The sequence below is a fragment of the Ochotona princeps genome, chromosome 30 (assembly GCF_030435755.1).
Source record: "Ochotona princeps isolate mOchPri1 chromosome 30, mOchPri1.hap1, whole genome shotgun sequence".
NCBI classification, from domain to species: domain Eukaryota; kingdom Metazoa; phylum Chordata; class Mammalia; order Lagomorpha; family Ochotonidae; genus Ochotona; species Ochotona princeps.
Genome location: NC_080861.1, coordinates 12,759,956 through 12,784,619, shown reverse-complemented (window position 1 = coordinate 12,784,619; position 24,664 = coordinate 12,759,956). Strand labels below are relative to the sequence as shown.

Genomic DNA, 24,664 nt, shown 5'->3' with positions numbered 1-24,664 from the left:
CCAACTAAGTAAAGATACTCATTAACAAATAATATCTCTTTAAATATTTAAAGTTCATTCTCTTATGTTCATATTCTTACATCAAATAAGTAGACTCTTCCAAGCAATCATATCAGATTTTCTCAGTGTTTCAAAAAACAAACGTTTATGATAAAATGGGTTCTTGGCATGTAGAATCATTTTCAAAGAATCTTGATTGTTGATAGAACAATGATCGCACTGAGATTCCATTTCTATGAATGGAGGGAAGAACAGAGGGTGTTGGGAAGTTTTTTCTAATGGAAATTGACAAGGGCAGCCCTGTTTCAGGAAGTTGCAATACGAGTTAAGGGAGGAAGGAGGATCATGTACCTCCAGGTTTCTGGAATCTGTTCTCCATGAGCTGCATGCATGCAGGTGGGTCTGCAGGTGAGAGGAGGCAGGGTGGCCTTGTGGCTAATCTTAGGATCAAGACCAGTCCTTCAAGGAATTTTAAGAAGGGACCCTTGGCGGGCCTTGATATGTGAAATGTAAAACCAAGTGAGACTATACTTAGGAAACTGGTGTGACTTCAGCATGACTGTTCAATACAAATTGTAAATGTGTCCAATTGAAACCGAGAGAGAACCAGGTGAAAGTAACAATTTGTCTTTACTAAGAATTTGAAAGTTACTGAGTTCTAGCTTAGAATATCTGTTGTTTTTCACTGGAAGAGTCCCTGTTTTCTGGGTCTGTGATAGTTGTGGTAACATTAATTTTAGGATAGATTATGGAGAACAAGCTGAATTTACAGTTGAAGAGCCTAATAGTTTGAAGTCAGTGGCTACAGTATCTACACCGTCACTGACTCCTGGGGGCAGCCTGCCGTAACTGCAGACAAAAACAAAATATCCAAAAGAATCATTGTGTTCCAAGTCTGAGAAGTAAAGAAAGAGCTTATCCCATATTCTAAAATATTGATGTGCTACAGACGATCTATATAATTTTGTCTCAGTGTCAAGATGAGAGTGTTTGATCTGAGATTTTTTTTTTTATTTTCGGAACTTTAGTCCCATTTTCTACCAATAATCACCTTTGAAAGAGAACTTGACTGATTACAGACTCTCCCACCCCCACCTCCCAGCATCTGCAGGCATCGCCGTATCCCAGAGGAAAGTGCGTCAGATTAGTGATCCCATTCAGCAGATACTGATTCAGCTGCACAAAATCATCTACATCACTCAGGTCGGTGCCTTGGCTCTCCCTTCCCTCCCGTGTGTGCGGAGGAGCTCGGTGGGAGTTACAGTGGCGTGAAGACTTGCGCTTTGTTTTCCCGGCTGCTCGTGTAGGTGCACCGCGGCCTGGCAGCAGAGCCAACGGGTCAGGTGTTTCTCTTAGTCTCCTCTCTTGCCGCGGATGCCCAACCGACACCAGATCTCATTGCACATTTTTTTCTCAGTGTGTGGATGCAAACGGGGACACAGCTGAGCTTTGTTCTCCATAAGCAGCTTTGATGGTGCTCTCGTTAATCCTGTGATGACCGGCTATATCCAGGCGCTCTCAGAGTGGTGAAAGCCAAAACCACGAACAATCCAGGATTGTTAAGATTTCCTGGTTGTAAATCTCAGGGACTTACTGAGTGCTAATCAATGCTAAAATTAACCATGGATAGAAATATCAATGCTAAAATATAGCTATTAACTATGGACAGAAATCTGTCTGGCAAGAAACAACTTGAATGTTCGTTCATTCACCAATGGTGTATGCTATCATTAAAAAATAAGTTTTTGCAGACTAAGATGTATAGACATTTGAAAAGAAAGCCTTATTTTGTGTTCCTATTCTCATCCAATTTACTCATTCGATTACACACCTGACGTGTAATTATTAGGTGCCTACCCTATATCAGACTCTGCTTCCGGCCTGTGAGATGTGCCAGTGTACAAAAACAGAGACAAATTCTTATAATGTTGTCTATTGTTAATTAAGGCAATTGCAATGACCCATTAAGTAAATAACACGAGGTCAGCAGAACCATAGCTCTGCAGGGGCCACTGCAGATCAAACGTGGATTCGTACAACCCGATTACCTAGCTCAATCACAGCATCTTGGTGGGTGCATGAAGTGACTTTTTAAGACATGGCATCACCATCTACTTAGAGTCACTGCCTAGTATTCTCTGCAAACCTGCATATTTCCACTTTCCCTAGTGGACTCTACCCACAGGGATGGTTCAGTCCCCTTGGGAATGTCCTGGAGGAAATGTGTTGTATAATCTCATGACGATATTTCTAGACTGTTCTTCATGGATTCCCCGCTTTTTTTTAAGCAAGGATATTGGGACCTCTGAATTGTCTGAGGCTTGCGATGGTGGGAGAGTCTCTGAAACTCCCCTCCAGCAATGGCAACACGGGTCAGACTTGTGTCTGCTGGACCCAGAGTTTCTTTTCTCTTGTGCAGAACAAGGAATATTCTAGAACGTTAACTGTTTCTTTTCTGGAGACACTTAATTAACCACCATCCAAGATCTCCTTGGGCCAGGGCATTCTAAACTAAGCAGTAAACCCTTGTTGCTCATTGGGGGAGGTGGGCTGTGGCGGGAGGGGGGCGGTGGTAAATGCTACCAATTTATCACTAATGATTTGCACTGTTCCTTGTCCACTGCCGATTGGGTACAATGGAATGTTGTGTCCTTAGACATCATAGTTAACCCACGAAGGAGAACAAACACAGGGCATTTGGAGGATGCTACTGTGCTCCTCTCCAAAGCACTTCACAGTGCCTCAGTGAGGGGAGTGACCCTTGTCTGTCCTTGCTGAATGTGGCTGCAGAGTGGGTGTGCAGGGAGTGCATGATAAACACACCTGTTCCCATCAGCCTTTGATTTCCTTCCCGAACATGTCCTACAGTCGCTGGCATTTGCCTTCCCTGCACACAGGCCCCTGCTGAACTACCTGAACTACGATGTCGAGTTGTAAATGCTAATACATTGAATATGCAGTCTCTGGTGCCTATGCCCCTGCTGACAGAGTCTTCTCTAGCATCATGGCTCTTCCTTCCTGGCCTCTTATCCTTAAATCCCCTCATGGACGTATCCTCTGGGTTGCTGCTGGTATTTGAGAGTAAAATCTTGCAATGCTTTTGGTGTGCCAGCTATGTCCTGTGGAGTCACAGCATGCAGTTCTTGCCTCGGATCATACTGAGACATGACTCTTGTGACAGATTCGATCCTAATTGTGGGTCTTAAGAGAAATGAGCATTCTTTTGAAGACGTTTGCCTCAGTGGAGGCCACAGAAATTGCATGCAAGGGAAGCTTGTCAGACACAGTGTGACAAGCTGCTGCCGCTGACAAGGAAAACTCAGGGTGATTTGGGTATCAAATAGGGCAGTTTTATCTGGCCCACGAGATGTCCAAGTTTTAGAATACTTTTTTTTTTTCTCCTTCTTATTTTCACATGAGATACTTGATGAGCTGAGCTGGCATTGCGAATTTAGCGATCTATCCCATTACATTTGGATGTGATTATCAGCTCTGTCAGCACAACATTGCTGTCTGGACTGTCATGGAACCTTTCCAAGCCTTGGATTGTGACCCTCGCCCCGGGCTGAGGGCTGTACTTCTCGGGAAACTCAGAGAAACTGAACTTCTGTGCTGGGGAAACTTGAAGTGAAGCCTGGAGCTGGGTGACCAGGGCGAGCCATCATGTTAGGTACCTCCTGGTTGAGGATCCAAGTGGTGGAGCTTATGGGGATCAGAGGCTGGCGTGCTGGGCTTCAGTAGGGGAGGCCTTGTCTGGGTGGTGTGACTCCTTGGAACTCTCTAGAAGCCACTGCAGGGTTGGTGCCACTGAGTTGGATGGTGACAGTTTAAGGGCAGGTGGGTGAGTATCACCCCGTAAGGGTCGCACATGTGTTGAGTGGAGAGGGTGACAAGAGCTTCCGAGAATCCAGGACAGCCTTGTCTTCCACCAGTGTCCCTCCAGTGCCCTCTACTGGCAGAGCTCAGCATCCTGCTACTGGCTAAGGACAAGTCCCAAGAACACTAGCTGGCCAGCAAGCATGCCTGGGAGTGGCCGGGCCCATGTGGTGCAAACACTGTACTAGCGGATTTGCTATGGGGTCAAAGACAACACAGAGAGCCGCTCGTTCTGGCGCTGATTGCAAAGGAACACCTTGTTCACAAGTGTCAGAACACCTTCCAGGCACTAGTCCACGTCTCACAGACTCACACATGCTGACGGCCCTGAAACTGCAGGGCCGGGTAACCACCTGACAACTAACAGTTTCAACTTTAAAACACAAACAGAAAACTATCCCTTCTTTTTGACTGGGAATGGCCTTTCCTGGCCAATTTCCATGGAGGCAGATCCATAAAGATCATCTAAGAGTGACAACTTGAAAAGTCAAGAGGTGAGCATCCTTCCCCTTCCCCGCCTGGCTTGTCATCTGTACCCATCATCGCTGTCTTCAGGTCAGCAAGCCAGGGAGGAAACCAACAGCTCATCTCTGTCACGGGAAACCGGTCTGTCTTTGGACACACAAGGTGACCCGGTGACTTTTGTGTGTGCAGCTCATATTTCCTTCTCAGTATTTTGCTGTTATACATATACCATTACATTGACATTATCTACAATGGAACTATTCACGAGTTTTCGTTATGACCAAAAATTTAAAATCTTGAATGAAAGCTTTTAAGATGAGGTGCTGTGCAGAGTGAGACTGATCCCAGGAAGACGCTGCAGCTTTCTCTTTCTTTCTTTATTTTTTTTGACATTATTTTTATTGGAAAGACAAATTTACAGAGAAAAGGAGAGACAAAGATCTTCCATCTGCTGGTTCACTCCCCAAAATGGCCACAATGGCTAGAGCTGAGCTGACTTGAAGCCACGGGCTGAGCAGGGTTCAAGGCTTTGGGCTATCTTCTACTGCTTTCCCAGGTTTTTTTCTTCTTCTAGTGTTGAGAGCACCTTCTACCACAGTTTTCTTCCCACATAACCTCTTTGTTTCTTACATGTCTCTCCTCTCTGCTTTCAAGTTCTCTCTTAACAACTTAACCAAAAAGAAATATTATCTTAATGCCTTATGCAATTCTGATGCTTTTTCTTTTTTCTTGTCTTTCTCTCAAACCTCATTTCATCCCTCTGTTGGTTTCAGGATCTTTGATTTCGTGGCAGAAATGCTACCTGCAATGCACTGCCAATCAGTCTTTTGATATTCTTATTTGCATCCAGTTACCCTCAGTTCTAAGAGTCTACATTGTCTTTCTGCATTTGCTCAGTAAATCGAAGTGATCCGAGCCAGGCACCAATATATCTGAATCTGTTCTCTCTTTGTTCTGGATAAGACTAGTTGTTAGGACTTGATATTTCCCTGATAAACATTTTAAGGAGCATCTCAGGCGACCTTCAGCTTGAACTTCATGTGGCAAATGTATTTCCCAGTTCAAAGGTTTTAGGACCAACACGGTGGCCAGGGCAGAGGTGTTTAGCCCGGTTCTGGGCTTGCTACTCTAAGCTCACTAGCTCTGAGTTAGGAGAGTCCTCTGCATCAAGGCCATTGTTTACAAAGTTCAATGTCTGCAGATCACTAGTGAGTGATTCAACTGTAATACAAAAATAATAAATCAAAGAATGCTAAACAGAGGCAGATCTTAGAAGAGAGAAGAATACACTTTATGCCTTCTGAATGATCCAGAATAAAAGTTTAAGCTCTTAGTCCCCTTGACTAGTTACTGTCACATAGACAGCCCCACTCCCCCCCTTCACCCCAGGGGAAGCGTCCCAGTGGTCAGCTGCCCAGTGTAAGCCATTTCGTTCTAATGGTTGTTTTCCTGTTTTTGTTTTGTTTTATTTGCAGCTTCCTCCAGCTTTGCACCATAATTTGAAAAGAAGAGTGATAGAGAGATTCAAGAAATCCCTCTTCAGCCAGCAGAGTAACCCTTGTCATTTGAAATCTGAAATTAAAAAGGTATGGTATTCTTTATACAATAATTCTTTGGCTTACAAAAAGCATTTCGCGAGAGTAACATTCTGTACCTCCTAGACTCTGTATTTTAAGCTGTGTTGTCCATCAAAGGATGTTATCTTAAGATGCATTTTTTTTTTGCCTCAGATTTTTTTCACCCTTATTTCCTGTGGCTGCTATTCTGCCACGATGAACAATCCTTTCAGTATTATTGCACACAGTGTTTTGCTTCCTTTGACTAAAAATGTGTAGGGTTGAGTCTCTATTAGCAGGCACCAGCCGCTCACCTTATCAGCATGGTCTTCGACAGGACCTTCGGCTGAGGTATGCCACTCTGAAAAAGCGGCTCCGTGTGTGAGGTCATGACCTTCAGCCTCCGACAGCACTGAGGGCACTCTTTCCAAGATTCTGTCTTCAGCATGCTATAGTTTCCTAAACTTCAGATGCTAGCAGCCAGCTGTTTCTCTTCGGATGTGTGGAAACCGAGTTACTAAATCAGATGGGAAGAACGTCGTCCACCTTTGCCTCATGGCTCAGTGGACAGGAAATCCCTTTGTCCTACTTGTAGCGGTTTTGACAGTCTCTGGAAGTGGCTATAAACTCTGTAAGGCTCTGCTGTCTCTATCAGGCTCGAGATTCAAATAGTTCAGGTCCTGGATGGATAAGGGCGCTCGGTTCCACTCCAACTTCCGATATTTAGCAGTTTCTTCATCGGCTTGCATCTTGGCATTGTCATGCTGCCGGTGAATTTTTCCTCTTTGAGGTTCCTTTCTGCTCTAATGGATCCAGCAGTCAGTGTAAACTCATTATTCAGAAAATAGGATAGATTCTCTGGTAAGAAATGCACACAATATATTTCTGCAGCGTTGTCTTGTATCTGTGGCAATTGCTTAGACACACACACATACACACACACACACACGCACACACACACACACACTCCACAAAGAAGATGGGAAGACAGGCAGCTGCAGGTAAGCACAGCTCCAGCCTGACCTCGGCAGAGTTCTTCCCGGGGTTGTGTCGGCAACCAGTCAAGAGATGGAGCTGGAGGAGATCAAAAGAGAAGTGGAGGAGCCCTCGGATATTTATTTTATGATCTTTACACACTGTACCATGAATACCAATACATATATTTCAAAGTGACAGAAACTTCAATCTCCTGTGGAAAGATTCCAGGTTGCTAGGTTTTCAGATTCTTATTAAAATGCTGTTCAGGATAATCCGGTTTGTACACAAACATATTTTAGCAGAAATCCTAGTTTTATGAGACCCAAGCCTCTGCAGAGAAGCGTTTGCTGCATCGAGGTAGCTGGGACACCCTTCCCACCCCCGAATCCCATGCCCAGGGCATATCATGTTCCCTTTTAATACTCCTTTTAATTGTATTATTTATTACTACTTCTGTAATGAAGAGTTTGTTGTGTGTGTTTTTCATTTTGACACCACAGTCCTCCCAGACCAGTGTCTGGATGTTAGCATTTTGAAAACAGCTCTTATAGAAATGCTACCACTTCCAGTTGGGCAGGTCATGTTCTATGTAAGAGCACCTGGGTCAAAGAATCAACCAGGGCTGTCTCTTCTGGGGAGAGAGGGTGGCCTTTTCAGGATGGCTCAGAAGTACGGTGGGAATCGGGGGGGCATCTCTGACCCCGGGTGACTATAGCCCATAGTTGGCAGTGAGAATCATTGCATGGTAAGTTACCAGTGTCATTTCAACCCATGCTTAAACCAGCTGGGAAGCTCTTTAAGGATGTGGCCATTCTAATGCACTGAAATTGTTAGTATCTGCTGCACATTAGAAGCGCCTGAAACTCTTCAACCCTGTGTTGCTGATCATGAGTTAATCCCCATGGGGGAAAATCCCCAGGGACTGGATCCCTGATGATTCCACTCTGAGCCAAATTCGAGACTCTGTGGTGCAGGAGGGTCAGAGATTCCCACATTTATAGTACCCATTGATGACTTGAGGCATCTTGTTAACACATTGTGTCTGAGCTGATGGCTTGGGGCAGAGTAGAGGCCGTGTACTCCAAGCAGCTGCCAGGTGATGGCTGCTATAGCTATGCAGCTGATCCTTTAAGCAGCAGAACACAATGCCGGCCCACTGGGAGCTATTGGTCTGACAGTCTTGGCACTGTTTTTTTTTTTTTTTTTTTTATTAGGACAGGCTATCTAGTTATCCTAAATCACTTATACCCTGAGCCCAAGACACTGCTTTTCCACCAGTGCCCAAATGCTGTTGATTGCCATTCGTGAGCCATTATTTAAGTAAGGAGCTCTAGACGAGACACAATGACATCTCCCCTGTAACGGGGTGATCAGACACAACTGCTTCTTGTCAGCCTTGGCCGTCCCGCGACTTAGGTTCCCAGTTTGCACTTGAGGGCAGATAAGAATGGCCAAGTTTACCTTATTTAGCACAGACAGTCAAACTTACTTCCTAACTCCAGGCTTCCGACTCTAATCTTGACAGGCACGTTGTTCAGTTCCTCTGGCTTTTACTCATGACTTGGTGTGTCTGTAATGAGCTTGCCTTATATTTTTCCAGTCTTTGGCAGAGACCCATGGAAGCTTCATGAATCAGCAGTGCCCAGTGCATTCTGTGTGGGCAGTCAAGAGGCTCTGTTGCAAGGCCATTCTGTTCAGCTGATAAAACACCTCATCCGACACATAGTCACGGACAAACACAGATATTTGCTGAACAAATATATATCTCTGTAAATTAAACTGCAGAAATGTAGTAGTTCTGGGTGTCCCTAAAATATAAGTAATTTAATTTGGGTTCTAATGTGAGACTAATGGAATTTTGGTTTTGCATTCATTTAATGCCCCACTACTCAGGATTTGCAGTGCCTGAGTTAACAGAGACTGCTAATGCTGCAGAAGTCCTGGAAATCTTAGAAACTCCATGTCCCAAAGTTTCAAATCAATGAAAGGGATTTGAAGTGCCTTAAGGGATTTAAAGTGGCAGTTTGATCTTTTTAGGTCACAATCAACATACTGGTTTTTTTTTTTTTTTTGAGGTTTTAAATCTTTAGGATGCAGTGTATACACTTAATAAATGTAAATAAACTTTTTAGTTTTACTGCTATACTAAATCATAGGAGAAAAAAACCCTACATGAAATGTTTGAAGATCAATACCAGGAAACCATTTTCAACATTACTGGACATATGAAGAAGCTCATTCAAGGCGAGCTGGTAGCTGGGCTAGGAGAAATACAGCATCCTCAGGGCTGTCTCTGTCCATGACATCACAGTCCTAATGAGGAACTTACTGAGGGAATGATGACATGGTTCTCATGCCTTAGACAATGCATCGTTGGACAATGATTGTGTAAACAAATATTTATTTATTTGAAAGTAAAAGAGAGAGAGAGAGAGAGAGATACTGAGATTACATATCCGGTTCACTTCTCAAATGGCTGCATGGTGGGGACGAAGCCAAGAGGTAGAAACTTCATCTTTGTCTCCCGTGTGGGTTCAAGGGCGTGAACACCTGGAGCATCTTTCGCAGGTCAGTATCAGGAGGCTGGATCAGAAGTTAAACAGTTAGGACTCAAACTGGTGCCCATATGGGATGCCAGCATTATAGGTGGTGGCTTTACTTGATACACCACAATGCCAGCCCTGTGGTCTTAATGCCTTGTCTGTAACAGATGGGCTATTAATTTTAACTAGTCAACATGGAAGTAAGGAAAACAATTTTGAAGAATGAGAAAGATGGAACTATATATTTTTCTGGTGTATGGTAGGTATGTAGCAACATACAACTTAAAAAACATGTGTTTTGTGTTCAGAATATAAAAAAGTATGAGGCTGGAGCCGTGTTGTGGCATAGTGGGTAAAGCTGATGCTTGCGATGTTGGCATCCCATTTGGACTCCAGTTCAAATCTTGGCTGCTTCACTTCCAATCCAGCTCCTTGCTAATGGTCTGGGAAAAGCAACAGAGGATAAAGGTACTGGGGTTCCTGCAACTCAACTGGGAGACCTGGATGAAGTTCCCGGCTCTCAGCTTCAGCTTACACCATCCCTGGTTATTGCAACCATCTGGGAAGTGAACCAGTAGATAGAAGATTCTTTCTCTCTTCCTCTTTCTCTGTAACTCTGATTTTCAACTAAATAAATAAGTCATTAAAATATATTGATGGGAAGATTTGTTATTAATTGCTAACATAAGTATCTTAGTAAAGTATAACAGTGTGTAATGCGTGTAGTGAGGCACATTTTCAGTTCTATGAACTTGTACATAATATGTATTCAGCTGAGTGGTCATCACCTACATTAATTTATGAACATTTTCAGCCTTGTAAAAGGTTGCTGTCTGGGGGGACCTCCCATCCTGCCACAATGTTATCATTATGCTGTTTTGGATTGCCGTTGATTAGTTTGGTCTGATCATGAAAATTTTTCTAAGTCAAGTCATGCATTATGTAGTTTGCTTTAGGCTTCTCTAATTCACATTCATCTCTGTTGCTTTGTGTATTCATAGTTGTTTCTTTTTATTGCTCTGCAGAATTCCATTACATGTATACATCCTAATGTATCTCTCCCTCAATCCCAAGGCATTTGGGAGTTTTCCATTTGGGAGTTTCCATGAAGGCACTATGGGCATTCTTGTGTCTATTTTCTGATGGACCTAGGTCCTCCTTCCTCTGTGTAAATCCTTGAACGTGAGGCTTCTGTTCTGGAAGTGTTGTAGAGTAAGTGTGTTGTTTGATTATAGGGTACACTCCGTATATTCTCAAATGACTCACAGTGATTTAACTTATGGACAGAATATGTGAATCCAAGGTAATTTCCACTGCATAGTCCAAGTTGTGCCAGTCATTCCTGGTTTATTAGTATGACTTGGCATCTTAAAGTATATTAACTGAGAATCTAAAACTTAGCCAGACCAAATGCTTGTGGAAATTAAAGGTGAAAGAAGGTTGAAACCCATGTAGAACCTAAAATTCCATCAAAAATTTTAGATTTACTGAAGGACCTTGAATAGTCAGAATCTTAATAAATCCTATCATTTGGTGAATTACTCTTTCCTTCAGGGTAGTTTATGAGAAATGATGTTTCCAGGTTAAAGTTAATTAAATAGCGATTTAGAAAAATGCTTTTAAGAAACTTGTTTTGCTTGGTCTAACAACAAGGTACTTTTTCAAAGCAGATATATGAAAAAGAAACATGATTTAGGGTAAACCTATTGGTCTCTTGAATAATTGGAGTTTATTCCTCCTACAGCTGATCAAAAAATAACAAGCTGATATCCTAGGCTCATGTTATTATTTTTGTATCCATTTTTAGTTTGCTCTCATAAAGCAGTAAAACTGCTTTCCCTGCCACCCCCCCACCCGCCTCCTTGTGACCAGGGAATTGTCTAACTTGCTTTCACTGTAATTTGCCTGCTTCCAATTTATAGATTCTTTTGGAAGGCAGGAGATGTTTATCTGTTTACGACGAAATGAAAATCATATGGCACTAAATTTCCCATGCAGGGATGCAGGATGGTGGAGACCCCTCAGAGGGCTTCTGCCATTTCCTCCCGAGTGTGAAATAAGAGGCTGTGTTGCTTTCTCGCTTTCAGTTATCTCAGGGATCTCCAGAACCGATTGAACCCAACTTTTTCACAGCAGATTACCATTTGTTACGTCACTCGTCGGATGGAAAAAGCCTGTCCCCCAGTGACCCTACAGGTAATGGTTGGCGCCGTGGATAATCTGGCTTTTACACACAAATAGATTGTCTGGATCAACAGCAATCCCTGAAAGATTATCTTCAATTTAAAAGGAAAAAAATAAATAGAGTTTCTTCGGATTTGCTGTGGCAACAGTTAAAAAGGGACATATGGTAGGAATCTCAAAATTCCCCGAGATGTATCTCACCCCGTGGCGGCAAGTCCCTTGATCATTTATTAATACCACAAACAAGAGAGGGATCTGTGTGGGTGAATTGCATTTCCTTTTATTTCTTTGTGCTTATCTGATGATGGGAAATCAAATACCCAAGAGCCTCTAGGGAGACGAAAAAGCAGACATGAAAAAGTTTAAATTTTCAAGCTGCAGGAAGCTTCGAGCTTACCTAAAGACTCCACATCAGACCTATTTATTTATTTTGTTCTTTTTAGCATGCATTTCACAAGGAAAAGCAGTGTCACCCGGGGACTAAAGGTGCGGATTCTGCAAACTTGAGTACCTAGTATAACTGACCTTAGATGAAGTTATTGAACCTCTCTAAACTCCCAATAAAATGGGAATGGAAAAAAACCCACCTAATCACATATTATTAAACATAAATAAAAATAAATAGTACTGCATCCTGAAGTTATAGTGAGGACCCCAGAATAAACAAAATGTTCCAGGCCAATGGCAGGGGCTAGTACCAACGTCAGGTCCCAGAACTTTCCATGTTATATTTGAATTCTCTCTTTCTTGAGAAGATTTGTTTCTTTCATTGGAAGGCAGTTACAGAAAGACAAAGAGAGAGAGAGAGAGACAGAGAGAGAGAGAGAGAGAGAGAGCGCTCTTCCATCTGTTGGTTTATATTCCAAATGGATTCAACAGTGGGGACTGGACCAGGTCAAAGCCAGGAGCCAGGAACTTGTTCTAGGTATCCCATGTTGGTGGTAGGGGAACAGACACTTGGACTGTTCTCCAGTGCTTTCCCAGGCATTCTGTAAGGAGCTGAATCAGAAGTGGAACAGCTAGGACCCAATGTCAGGCCTATGCATGATGCTACTTTTGCAAGTGGTGGCTTTACCTGTTCCAACACAGTGCCTCCCACTCTATTAGAAATTTGAAGAGGAAGCTTCAAGAGTTTCTAAGTCATTTTTGAGTCCCATAAACTATAGTTATGTCACTTGAAAACATGGCTAGAAGTGAGCCTTTCCCAGTTAAGACTTGCCATCTCCCCAGCTTGGAAGCGTGCATTGTGCTGCTGCGGTTCCCTAGCAAAATATTTCGAGGCGCCATACTCAAACTTTTTTCAAGTCTTGAACTGCTGAGTGAAAGCAAACCCCGAGGCAGGCTGACTTTCATTTAAAATAGTCTCTGAGACATCTGAAGGATGCAGATCAAATATTGTCTGAAGTCATTTGCTTTGAAAAGCCTCTCCAGGACAGGTGTATTCATCATTGGCAGGCCCCACTGCTCCTTATGATAGGAATGCCAAAGAAATGAAAAATGCAGCTGCAAGTCTCTCAAAAGCCTGGGAGTTGCCACGCAATTCCCAGAGCAGCTGGATGCTCCACCCTAGAGCTGACCAGGCCTGGCCCCTGGGGTGGCAGGCTGGGCACAAGCAAAGACAACAGAGCTTGCTGGCACAGCGGGGAACACCTTTAAACGTGGCTTTACAAATGAGCTGCCTGCACTCGCATTTCACATCTCCTTCTGTCTTTAAATGGTTTTTGATTTCTTTATCCAAAGTGGCAAGACAACTCCACCCGCAGTCTGTGTTAATTGATCTGAGTTGAAGCTCGGCACCTTCTTGGGCTGTTTGATTTCTGCTGCTGGCATGCCATGTTCTCACCAACCATCGAAATGTTTTCTGGAATGAGTTGCATGCTGTTTGCCTTTAGGTGACCTTCTGAAAGGCACAGATATTTGGTATCTTTAGCTTTTCATTATTTTTAAAAAGATTTACTTATTTTTAATTGGAAAGTCAGATATATAGAGGAGGAGAGACAGAGAGGAAGATCTTCCATCCGTTGATTCACTTCCCAAGTGGCTGCAATGGTTGGAGCTGCGCTGATCTGATGCCAGGAGCCAGGAATGTCCTCCAGGTCTCCCACACGGGTGCAGGGTCCCAAGGCTTTGGGCCGTCCTTGACTGCTTTCCCAGGCCACAAGCAAGGAACTGGATGGGAAGCGGGGCTGCCAGGGTTAGAACCAGTGGCCATATGGGATCCTGGTGCATGCAAGGCAAGGACTTTAGCTGCTAGGCCACAGAGCCAGACCCTAACCTTTTGTTTTTGTGTCCCTAATGAATTTTTCTTTTTGGCAAATATACATTTTCTGTATGGATTAAGGAATAATTATTTAAAATTCCTGCCTCTTTGTTTGAAAGTACTCCTTCCCTTCCTCAACACAAACACACGTCAAACTGTCCTAATTGACTGATTTATAGCATGAGCAATTCCCCCAAATATTTGTGTATTGCTTTTTGATGACCAGTCCAAAGCAGCTAGCTGTTAGATTCAGAGTTTGAATAGTCAAAGCCAAAGTTCTCTGGGATTGCCCCTAGATAAGTCTGTGTCATGAAGAGCCTGATCTCTTTTTCACTGCAGTTGGAGTCACAGTAATGACCAAGGGAGTGTGAAGCAAACATCAGATTCTCTGCCTTTTATCTGTTGCAGGTCTCCCCACCGGCTTGGATTTAGAGGAAGGAATAACATACGAAGAGATGCAGGTGAGATGTTTGCAATGCCTGCGATGGGTTTTGGTTGCTTTTCATCCAGTGCTAGCCTGATTTCCTCTCTTCCTCTTTTCCTTCAATTTCAGAGTGTGATTGAAGAGGTCCTGGAGGAAAGTGGCTATTACAATTTCACATCTAGCAGGTGAGACCCCAAGGTGGAAGATGCATGGTGACCATCGGGGGTTGGATCTGAGTTTTCTAGTTTTGATTATAGAGGTTGTTTACATTTTTTTATTTTAAAAACTTCTATGAAGTATCTTTGGTTCGATCGAGCAGAGCTGTGGGTAGGACATCGTTGCTGGTCTGGTATGTGATGCAACAGCTACCGTGTTTTCTGAAGAAACTGAAAAGGGTGATCCCTGAGTAATAATTTACTTCCATAAATAAATAATGAATGGAATGACTGGAAAAGCATTTCCAGGATGTTTTCTTTAATCAAACGTCTATTTGTCCTATTCTAGAAGAGCTGGAAATCTAGGTTTCCATCCCTGAAACTGAATCATTATTCATATATGGTGCTAGAAGGAAAAAAACGCCAATTTTCCTTTGGGAAAGGGACTTCATTGCTATGTGCTGCCATCTGCTTACTCTCTGTAAGAAACCTTGGCTTACCAGGGCTGTACACGACCTTCTCATATAACTATTGGTTCTCTTAAAACATACCCAATGTCTACCACGTCTCAGTTCCTGCATTCTTACCGTTGGGCAGTGGTTGGCCCAAGAATTTACATGCGATTAGTTTGTTTGAGAAGTAATTCAAGAAAACACGAGTATAGGAATGAAGCAACGATTTAACAGAGGTTTCTTAACCAAAGAGGCTACCATTGTGCATGACTGTAACGGTATCTCACTATGGAAATCTGAAAGCCAGTGGTTAACTCATGCATTAGAGTTAGCCCATCAAACAGGGAGGACGGGGGGTTCCTTAGCCCCAGCTTCAGTCATTGTTTGAGATCTTTCCGCACAGGAAGCGTTCATTCCCAGGTGTTTCTGATGTTCTATTAAAGGTGAGCAGACATGGCTCTAGAGGCCCGAGAAATACTCAGGAGGAAATGCAGACACTAGCGTGGGAATCTGAGCAGCCTGAAGCGGTCTGGAAGGAGTGGTAAGGGCACTATGTGCCCAATATGCATGAGTTGTCTCAAGTCACCCATTCAGAGCTGAGTCATCAGATTGATTGCAAGCATCCAGCACATTGCAGCAGGCTCAAGGCTGTCAGTCAGGCAGAATCCTGTGGAGTGTGTCTCCCAATGTGGCCTTTGTGTCTGGAGGATCTGCCTTCCTTTCTAGCTGGTGCAGCTATTTAGTGACAAATTATTCCAGAGGTCATCAGTAAGCCAATGCCCTTGGTAAGAGAAAGAGGACTCAGAAACACCTGCTTAAGGTCATTATCTGGAGATTAGATGCTTTTTTAAGGTTACTTTGGTCTCCGTATTTTATCTTTTTTTTTCCTTCCATTTCAATGAGTTTTTTCTTATGAATCCCATGGAGATTGTTCATCTACTTGCTCCTTTGGTTTGATAATATATTTCCAGAATTCCACCTCTGTAAATTTAGTTCTGTTGTGACTTGTGACTGCAAAGAGAAGATGAATAGTTCTCATTTTCCAAAGATATATTGTTAGTAGAAGTTACCATTGTCTGCAACTGCTCTCCTCCCACCAGCTGTAGAGAAACTTCCGACTTTTCAGTTTCTACTTGAGGACTGGCCATGATTTTCCCACAGCCAAAGGATGAAGGGTGCTCAGTGTCATGACACATGAGAAGTACTCTGGATTAATTAGCATTTCACAATAATCCATCATCAGCCTCTCAATCCAGAAAGTATGTTTTCCCCCAAATATGTTGTTGAAGATTTTAGGGAAGATGTTTTGGGGATGGCCCTGTGGCACTGTGGGCTAAGCTTCAGTCTGTAATGTCAGTATTCCATTTGGGTATCAGTTCAAGTCCCAGCTGCTCCACCTCTGATCCAGCTCCCCCCTTATGGCCTGGGAAAGCAGCAGAAAATGGTAAATTGCTTGGTCCCCTGCCCCCATGTGAGAGTCTCAGAAGAAACTCCAGGTTCCGTGCTTCAGACAGGCCCAGCTCTGACTGTTGTGACCATTTGTGGAATGAATCAATAGATGGAAGATTTTTTTTTCTGTTTCTCCTCCTCTCTGTACCTCTGCCTTTCAAAATAAATGCATCTTAAAGATAAGGTTGAATGAAAACAAAATTTTATCACCAAATATGTTTGAGAAACTGAGTGTACATTTTCCTATTTTTTTAAAAAAAGGTTTATTTATTTATTTGAAGATTAGAGTCACAGAGACATCTTCGATCTGCTGGTTCATCCTTGAAGTGGCCATAACGGCTGGAACTGGACCCGCCGAAAGTCAGGAACTTAGGTTTTGTCTGGCTCTCCTGAATAGTTGCAGGGGCCAACACAATCGATATCCCGAAAATCCAGGACTCAAATTGGTCATCATATAGGATGCTGGCCTGGCAGGCAGGGGCTTAAGCAGCCCTGTGCCACAAAACCAGCCCTCATTTGACCATTTTGGAAGAATGCTAACAGCCATTTCCATTTCTGCAGTAAATGCCCCAAGATATCTCACTGGGGGAAAACAACACAAAAATCCATTAGTCATGTTTGCTTATCAGTGTCTTTTCCTCATGGAACACAAGTTGAGAAAAGCTGTTCGGGCTGTGTGGCAGGATGTGGGAAACGCTTCTCATTCATCCTCCAGGATCCGCCCAGTCCCGCTGTGGTTCTCATAGTCACATCATCGCAGAGCGTTAGAGAATGATCTTTATGGAATAGCACTTTTCAGAGAGAATTGCCAACTTCATTCCTTTGTCATCCGTGACTACAACTTAACATTGTCCCTCCAAGCTTATACATACGCCGGTGCGTAAAGTGTTTGAGCACATACATCTGCTTTGAACTTTGCTTTTAGGGCTTGAATTTGGTGAGAGAGGAGGGATCATGTCTCATCCATCTTTGCGGGAAGAGTTCTGGAATGTTAAAATAGTTTTGGAGAACGCATGAGCTGTTGGTTTTGGAGGACGTGTCAGTCACAAAATACAGCTTTAGGAAAAGCTAAGTGCAGAAATAGCAGCTAAGAACCCCTGACCAAAAGAGAGGCTTCTCATATAAGGGCTTTTGGGAAAGGGGAGTTAAGACTGAAAGATAAAGAAAATAATAATAATTAAAAGATCAAAAGAGGCTTGGCTGGCCTCCGGAAGTAGGCTGTCTTGATCATTTGCAATAGTGTGTGAAGACTGATATTTTACATGCACAGAAATTCAGGTCCTTAGCAGAAGGAGCTGGCCTGGAATGCCTCACTGTGTCGTTGTTTGTGTGAGTAAAACAGTTGAGTTCTGTGAATCAGTATACGACAAGTGTATCATCTTTTTGAGCACACAACAGTATTCTCTTATTACATGTGCTGAGAAATAACAAACAAGATAAAAAGAAACCTACATCAACTCAGCCTGCATTACTTCATTTCCCTAAACTGACTGTTGGATATATAGAATTATTTTAGGGTTTCAGCTCCCATTGAGTGATTATTTTAGAAGGGACTGTTGGCAGTGAGCATCAGAAGAGGTATCTTTCTAAAAATGTTCCCATTTTAATAAAAAGCATTTTTTTACCCACTGTGATTTATTCATATGCATGTCCGAACCATGGGATTTTGAAACTGAATGTGAGAACTAAAATACTTGTCACTGTAGGGAACTGTGTCTATTTCTGCTTTTCCCAGGTACCACTCCTATCCATGGGGGACCAAGAATCACCCCACCAAAAGATGAAAACGCTGCATCTCAAATGGACTCGCGTTCCCCAGCGAAGTTCAAGTTCTGGACTTCAGCCACTACTTGCAGGATGCCCGGTGACTGGATGCTGCCAGGAAGATGTGAAAGAGAGAAGACCAAAATACTGTGGTGCCTGTAGGACTTCCTCCTGGGATTGTGTGGTGCAATGGATGACAGCTGCAATGTTCGGGGGTCCATTCCAGGGTTTGTGATGCCCACACGGTGGGGTGGTCCCTGTCTCCCTGGGGGAAGAGTCTGCAGCATGAATCCATCTGTAAGGGAACTAAGTATCCTCACTCTCCAGAACTTTCCTCCAAGGTGAAAAAAGTCATATTTTTCAGATGAATATTTTATACTCAGGATTGCTAAAGCAATGTTTAAAGCTATCTAACCTTCTTTGTATAAAAGCAATTGTTCTAAAGAAAACTATAGGACTCAGAATGACATACTGTATACACCATTTATCTTAAAAGAAATTAAAAAGGTATGGTTGATTTTTAAAAATGTAACAATTGGTTCTGTCTTAACCACTTGGGTGCTGGTGGCCTTGAACCAGATACAATGTAGACAGTATTTGTAATTTTGCACAGCCTCTAGGAATAACTGTTAAATGTTAGGTTTAAGTTAGATATAATGTGTGTGTGTGTGTGTGTATATATATATATATATATAGAGAGAGAGAGAGAGAGAGAAGTTTTGATTGAACTAATGCTTTGCTGCTGATCAGCTTTGTGCTAATTTTAGAGCACCTCAAAGAATTTACAGAATTTATAAAAGAGACGCAATATCCCTTCTTTCAAGTCCTTTCTTACAGAAATTATCTACAATGCTTATCCGTTTATATTGTTTGGAAATTCAAACTGAGCTTATAGAATAAAATATAAGATTATTTTTTACTCACCGAGATGGCCCAAAGAAAGAAAAACTAGAATGCTACTGTCTGATTCCTGTGTAGGAAGAGTACATGACCAACATTTTCTAGATTTAGATTGGGCTAACATTCTCCCATTAGCTTCTTATAACTCCGATGTAATGTCAAGAAATTCTCCTATTGCCAAATCAGACTGCACTGCTAAATCCTTAAAGAACACTTCATGTTTGTATAATTAGTGATCTGAAACCTGAAGTTACTTTTTAAAATTTAGTTTTCAGAGTTTTGTTATCTTTATGTACATTGATGCATATCTAACATGACTGAACAGAATTTAACTCAATATTATTTATAGTGATGGAAACACTATCACCTTTTTTGTATAGCACAAAATAGTCTTAATGTAAATGTGTCTTATTTTAAAAATTAGTTTGTTTAATGCTTAAATCCACCTGAATCATGCACTAGTCACTGAAGACCACCAAAAAATATAATTACAAATTCACTATAAACTCAAATAACAAAGTACAGTAATAAAGATGTTTAGTTAGCTTTCCAGTGAGGTATGTCTGTAAGTGAAATTCACATGCATATTCAAAATGGTGCGTTGATTCATTTACCCAGGAAAACTTGTATTTCTACTCTAACTTTATTAGAATATCTTTTGTTATTCTTCACATCTTTTAGTGTGTGTAAGTAGGTGTTTTCTCATTTTAAGGGAAGTGCAACTTAGAGGGGGACAAATTCTAATTGTGGTTAAAAGCCCGTATCTCCGTTAAACCAAGCAGTGAAAGTTTGAACAATTGAATCCATGCTCCATTGGGAAAATGCACTGACACAATTTAGAAAACAACAGTAGTTCGAAGTCACACCGTTCCAAGAAATGCTTCATTGGAGGGGTTTTCAGATGTGTGCACTGACAGGGAGGGAAAAGTTGGTCAGCTAGTTTAGACCATTCAAAGTGACATTTATTCTTTGAAAGGCCATTAAGAATTAACAAAAATAAGCGAATGAATGTCCTTTCAACTGTAGCGTCAGGCCCATGCAGATAGACGTATTATTCTGCTGAAGTAATGAATGGACTCTCCAAGTTTTCCCTTAAACAAGTCCAACCATTGAATCTGCTTCAGGGATGACCAGGTCTGCACGCATAAGTTAGGTGCCAGTAGGATGCCATTTTATGCATGGCGTCACATGGGTGAAGTAGGCTTTTCGAAAGCTATTTCTTCCTTTCTTTATTAATCCATTGTCAAATGAGGAGCACCTCCCCTCTTAATCAAACAAGAATGGCCATTTTGTTTTGATTCCCCAAACCATCTTCTAGTGAGTGCGATGAAGTCGTTACTTGTGCTTTGTAAGTCTCATCTTGTGCTAATGGCGCTTTTTTTTTTTTTTCCTTTTCCCTTGTATAAACTTAAATGACGTGTGTGGTGGAAGTCCCTGGGCAGTCATCAAATCCATCTGAGTCTCGGTCACTGAATATCTGCGTGGGGTATTATGAATCAGTCCTTTTGGATTGTTTGGGAGACATAAGTGCTTCAGTTAATTCTATTTTGATCTACCAGCTCTATCTGGATATCTGTAGTGGAAACCTTAATTTTCTTTTTGAAAAACAAGATATTCCATTCCCAGGGGAGTGACTGCAACCAGCTACTTCCTCGTTGTCATCTTTGCCTTCCAGGTGCAGAATCTTTAAATGGAAGGTGTCAGGGAATAGTAGAAAAGGGGACACTTGGGCCTGCAGTTGTGGGTGGGTTTCAGAAACTCAGAGAGATGCTGTTTGGATCCAGAAAGGACACACGAACAGGGCACCCATAATCTATGGTGGCATTTTAAAGCAGAATATAGTTAAGAAACACTGTTCTGAAATGTATTCAAATGACGTAACAGGGAGTTACTGTAATAGGTCTTACTGTAAGTATCATCCATGCGTGACTCATTAATCACTGTGAATTTTGATGATCAAAAATCTCACAGGGTGGGTTTGCAAATTCTAGTAATATCACAATTAATACCACTTGCATGTACCATGTATAAAGATAATAATGTTAGGTAGTTAATTCTTTCAGTGTTAATATACATGAAACCTACATTTCTCCTTTTGCTTTGCTGGGCTGCAAGACTTCTCTCTCTCTCTCTCTTTTTAATTTCTTTTTCTTTTTTTTTAAGATAGTTAGGAAACAGGTACAATGAATATGCTAGATTCTTTGAGAAAGGTCCTTGGTTTCTGTCTGCAAGCAGGAACAATTTCTTTCAAATGATCTTTTTTTTTTGTCTTTTATTTCTGAGCGGCAATGCAAGGAAGTATGAGCTGACACAGCTGGTCAGCACCCTGGCACGCGGTCATGAAAGGCTCCCTAAGCCTTGGCTATTTGGGCAAAATTCTTCAGGCTCCGCCACTAAATGTGTTATGAGATTGCATTTTTATATTATATCGTATCATATATTATATCACATATGTATGTATGATTCTTTTCAAACGATATTAATCATCCTTTGGCGGAAGCTGACATAGTTTTGAATAGATTGTATTTTCGACAGAAGCACGCTGCTCACACTGGGTTCATGCGTGAATGCCATTGCTCATATTGGCGGAAAGACACAGACCTTGGAAGCATCTTTGTGACAAAGGGCCTCTTACGTGTGTCATCAGTTAGATTGCACTCTGCAAAGATGACTGCTATGGTAGATGACAGTCCTGCTGGAATGTTCTTTTGAGCTTTGCAAGAGGGACAAGGGTGATTTTATGATTCTGACCTGTGACTGATGGATGTCCCTAGTTTGCATGGCCCCTGGGTCCATGGATAATCATTTCAAAAACAAAGATCACACAACCTCCAGAGTCCCAGCAGCAACCTTTGTATGTGAAGGTACACCGGTTTTTAAAAACAAAAGCAAAATAAAAAACCTAGCTAGGCAGCATTTGACTAATAGCACATGATTTAAAATCTAGTTCATTGCTTTCATACTAAAAGTTAATGGAGCTTTCTTCTTAATTGAAAAGTGATGCTCATGTGAGTGTGTGATGCCTATCTCATCCTGTCTGTACAACAAAGCTTCACCCTGGACCCAGCTCCCATGCCTCGGAGGAACAGGAGACAGCAAATGCGTGACTGTTGCAGCACATCCCTTGAGAAGGAGCTTTCCTCTGTTTACCCTGAGCCAAGACAGCAGGTGCATGTCTATGGAAAATTATGGCTGACAGTCATTTTGACAGACAATCAACATGTCTGGATAGATGCTTAGCATTGATACGGTGAGCTGACAAATGAAAAACTAGCTGAAGCTTTTGCAAGCATATGCAGTTCTTGTCCCAGAAGACAGAGAAAGAGAGAGAGAGAGAGAGAGAGAGAGAGAGAGAGAGAGAGAGCGCTTTGCACCAAAAATAATAGATTGAGAAGAAAGAATTTGTTATGGCCTTTTCACCTGAAAATCAGAGCACAAAGGTCAGTGATAAGTCAATCTTTTTAGCCTATGATGTGGCTGTATATTTCGAATTTTAGTTGGACTAGGATTTTGGAAAGAAAAAAGAGAGAGAGACAGTTTGTGAACGCTTGTTCAATTTTAGCTGAAATTCTTACCTTTCATGTTCTCTGTGATCACCTATTTCTGTGAATTTGGGGGTGGGGAATAGAGCTTGTTTAGGGATTCCTTAACTAACCCTCATCTTATGCGAGAAGACATGAAGCATTTGTATGAAGACAACTTTATACCAAGGGAGGTGAATAAGTACAGAGACTCAGAACAGGGAATTCCTCCTTGTAAAAGATGAAGAATGCAACTTCCAAAGAGGTGGGGCAAATTTCAAGCTCAAACTATTTTGAGAAGTCAAAAGATAAAGACAAGGCATATTGCTTCCCCAGTGCCTGGTGTGGCCCAGACATTCACCCAGTGCACAGCGTGTGGTTGGCAAGGGCCAGCTTCTACGTAGCTCCAGAAACCTGAGTGATTCCTGTTACCAGGGCTCCTGAAAGCAGCTGACCAGAGCCTCTTCATCATGCAGCTATGGTAGCATTGTCAGCCAGGCCTCATCAGTAGCAAGTTACTGGCCTAGAGTAGTAACAGAAGGTTCTGCAAGTGTTCTGTAACCTACTGGTCACATCTTTTGGAGAGAGTCCCTTCGAAGCATCGCACAAACATTGGCCTCCTCAAAGAAGCACATTTTAATCTGCCTTTGAAGTGAATGCTATTCTGTCTGTGGGGTCATGTTTTCTTTCCCATCTTTCATCCAGTGCCTCAGGCCCATTTTGTTTGACAATGCGAATTTTAAGACAATCATATATGGAATTTAAATGGGTAAAGACAGGCAGATGGGAGATGTTCACACTTGGCTAGATTAGAAAATAAACATTGCAAGGTATTTGGATTGTTTGCAAGTAAACCAGCTTAATCATTGGCTTTGGAAACAATCTATCATTTTATGCTTCCAGATAGGGAAACAACAATAACAAAAATCACTTTTTAAGTGACTTTTTGTTTACTGACATTCAGCAAATGGAAACTGAATTACAATTCTTCCCATATTCACTTGTTCCCAATGGTGAGTTTGTGAGGATCAAAAATGTATAAATAAATAAGGTCATCTTTCTGAAAAGAAGACCCCAATGTCATATTGCCCAGAGCTCCTCCTTTCTGGGCAGTAAGAGGCTTCATCAAAATCCTGTGCCTGCAGAGTGCAAAAATACTCTCAATACTCATTACCCTTTAAGTCTGGAAGATAGCACCCCTTGATTTGCTCCCGCACCTCCTATCTGGCTTGGCCCTCTGTCCTGTATCACTCCCCAGCCAAGGTGTGAGGTGAATGTTTGCAGGACTAGAACGGGGTGTGGTGTGGAAGGCAGGTGGGGGAGTGCCACTGTGCACATGGTTCTTGTCCTTCTACGGCATCTTGAATACATCCTGCTTCAACACACATAGATTGGAAAATGGCCTTCAACTGGAAGACTCCAAAGAGAAGAAAAAACACATGTCTCTATGAGAAATTACATGGAAGATACAGGCAGCAATTATGTTTTTCCAAATTGTTTAAATATGGCTCTGTATAGTGATAAACAAAAAGAATAAAAATGTATTTTCAAGTTACCAGAACATTCTCTTTGGTCAAGAGTCTGCAGTAAATGTTCATCTCTTTCCTCTCATCACCTCTACCATGTTTTACGCTTTCATATTTTGATTAAAAAGTAAATCCGAACTGGCGCTCAAATGGGTATGTCCTTCAGCTGTAACTGCTTGGGCCCTGCAGTAGTTGTCCATCATGACAAATCTAAGTTGTACCTCAGAAATTAGGTTTAAAAAAGGGCAACTTACTGTTTCTCATGAGCCTGAGAGCCAGCTGGGTGTTTTGCTGATCCCAGCAAGGTTCGGGTGATCTCCAGAAGGCTAGCTCATGGGACTGTGGTCAGAGGCAGTGATGTTTGCGGTTTGGCTGAGCTAGGGTAGATCCACATAGCACAAGTTCCCTTCAGCTATCTTCCACATCTCTAATAGCAGCCTAACGTGGTAGTGTTTTTATGATGGGGCAAAGTTGAGAAGTGATTGCAGCTTCCCTTGGCAAAACCATTGCTTACATTAAGTTTTTCCCACTCCTCTGGGCTGAAAACACAGCATATGGTCAAACTCAGCTCTAGGTTTTTGGCTGTTGTGTAACAAATTTCTGTACACTCT

General features: G+C 42.2%; 1 protein-coding gene across 2 annotated transcripts in view; it reads left to right on the top strand.

Annotated features, from left to right (window-relative positions):
• NEK10 (NIMA related kinase 10) overlaps positions 1 to 18,634 on the top strand; it is a 155,935-nt gene extending 137,301 nt beyond the window's left edge. For both annotated transcript variants that reach the window (XM_058657180.1, XM_058657179.1), the window contains 6 exons: positions 1,103 to 1,203; positions 5,817 to 5,927; positions 11,506 to 11,614; positions 14,271 to 14,323; positions 14,416 to 14,471; positions 18,078 to 18,634. In XM_058657180.1, coding sequence (XP_058513163.1) covers positions 1,103 to 1,203; positions 5,817 to 5,927; positions 11,506 to 11,614; positions 14,271 to 14,323; positions 14,416 to 14,471; positions 18,078 to 18,126 — 479 coding nt within the window. In that variant the 3' untranslated portion in view covers positions 18,127 to 18,634. The remainder of the gene's footprint in view (positions 1 to 1,102; positions 1,204 to 5,816; positions 5,928 to 11,505; positions 11,615 to 14,270; positions 14,324 to 14,415; positions 14,472 to 18,077) is intronic.
• Positions 18,635 to 24,664: the final 6,030 nt, after the last annotated feature.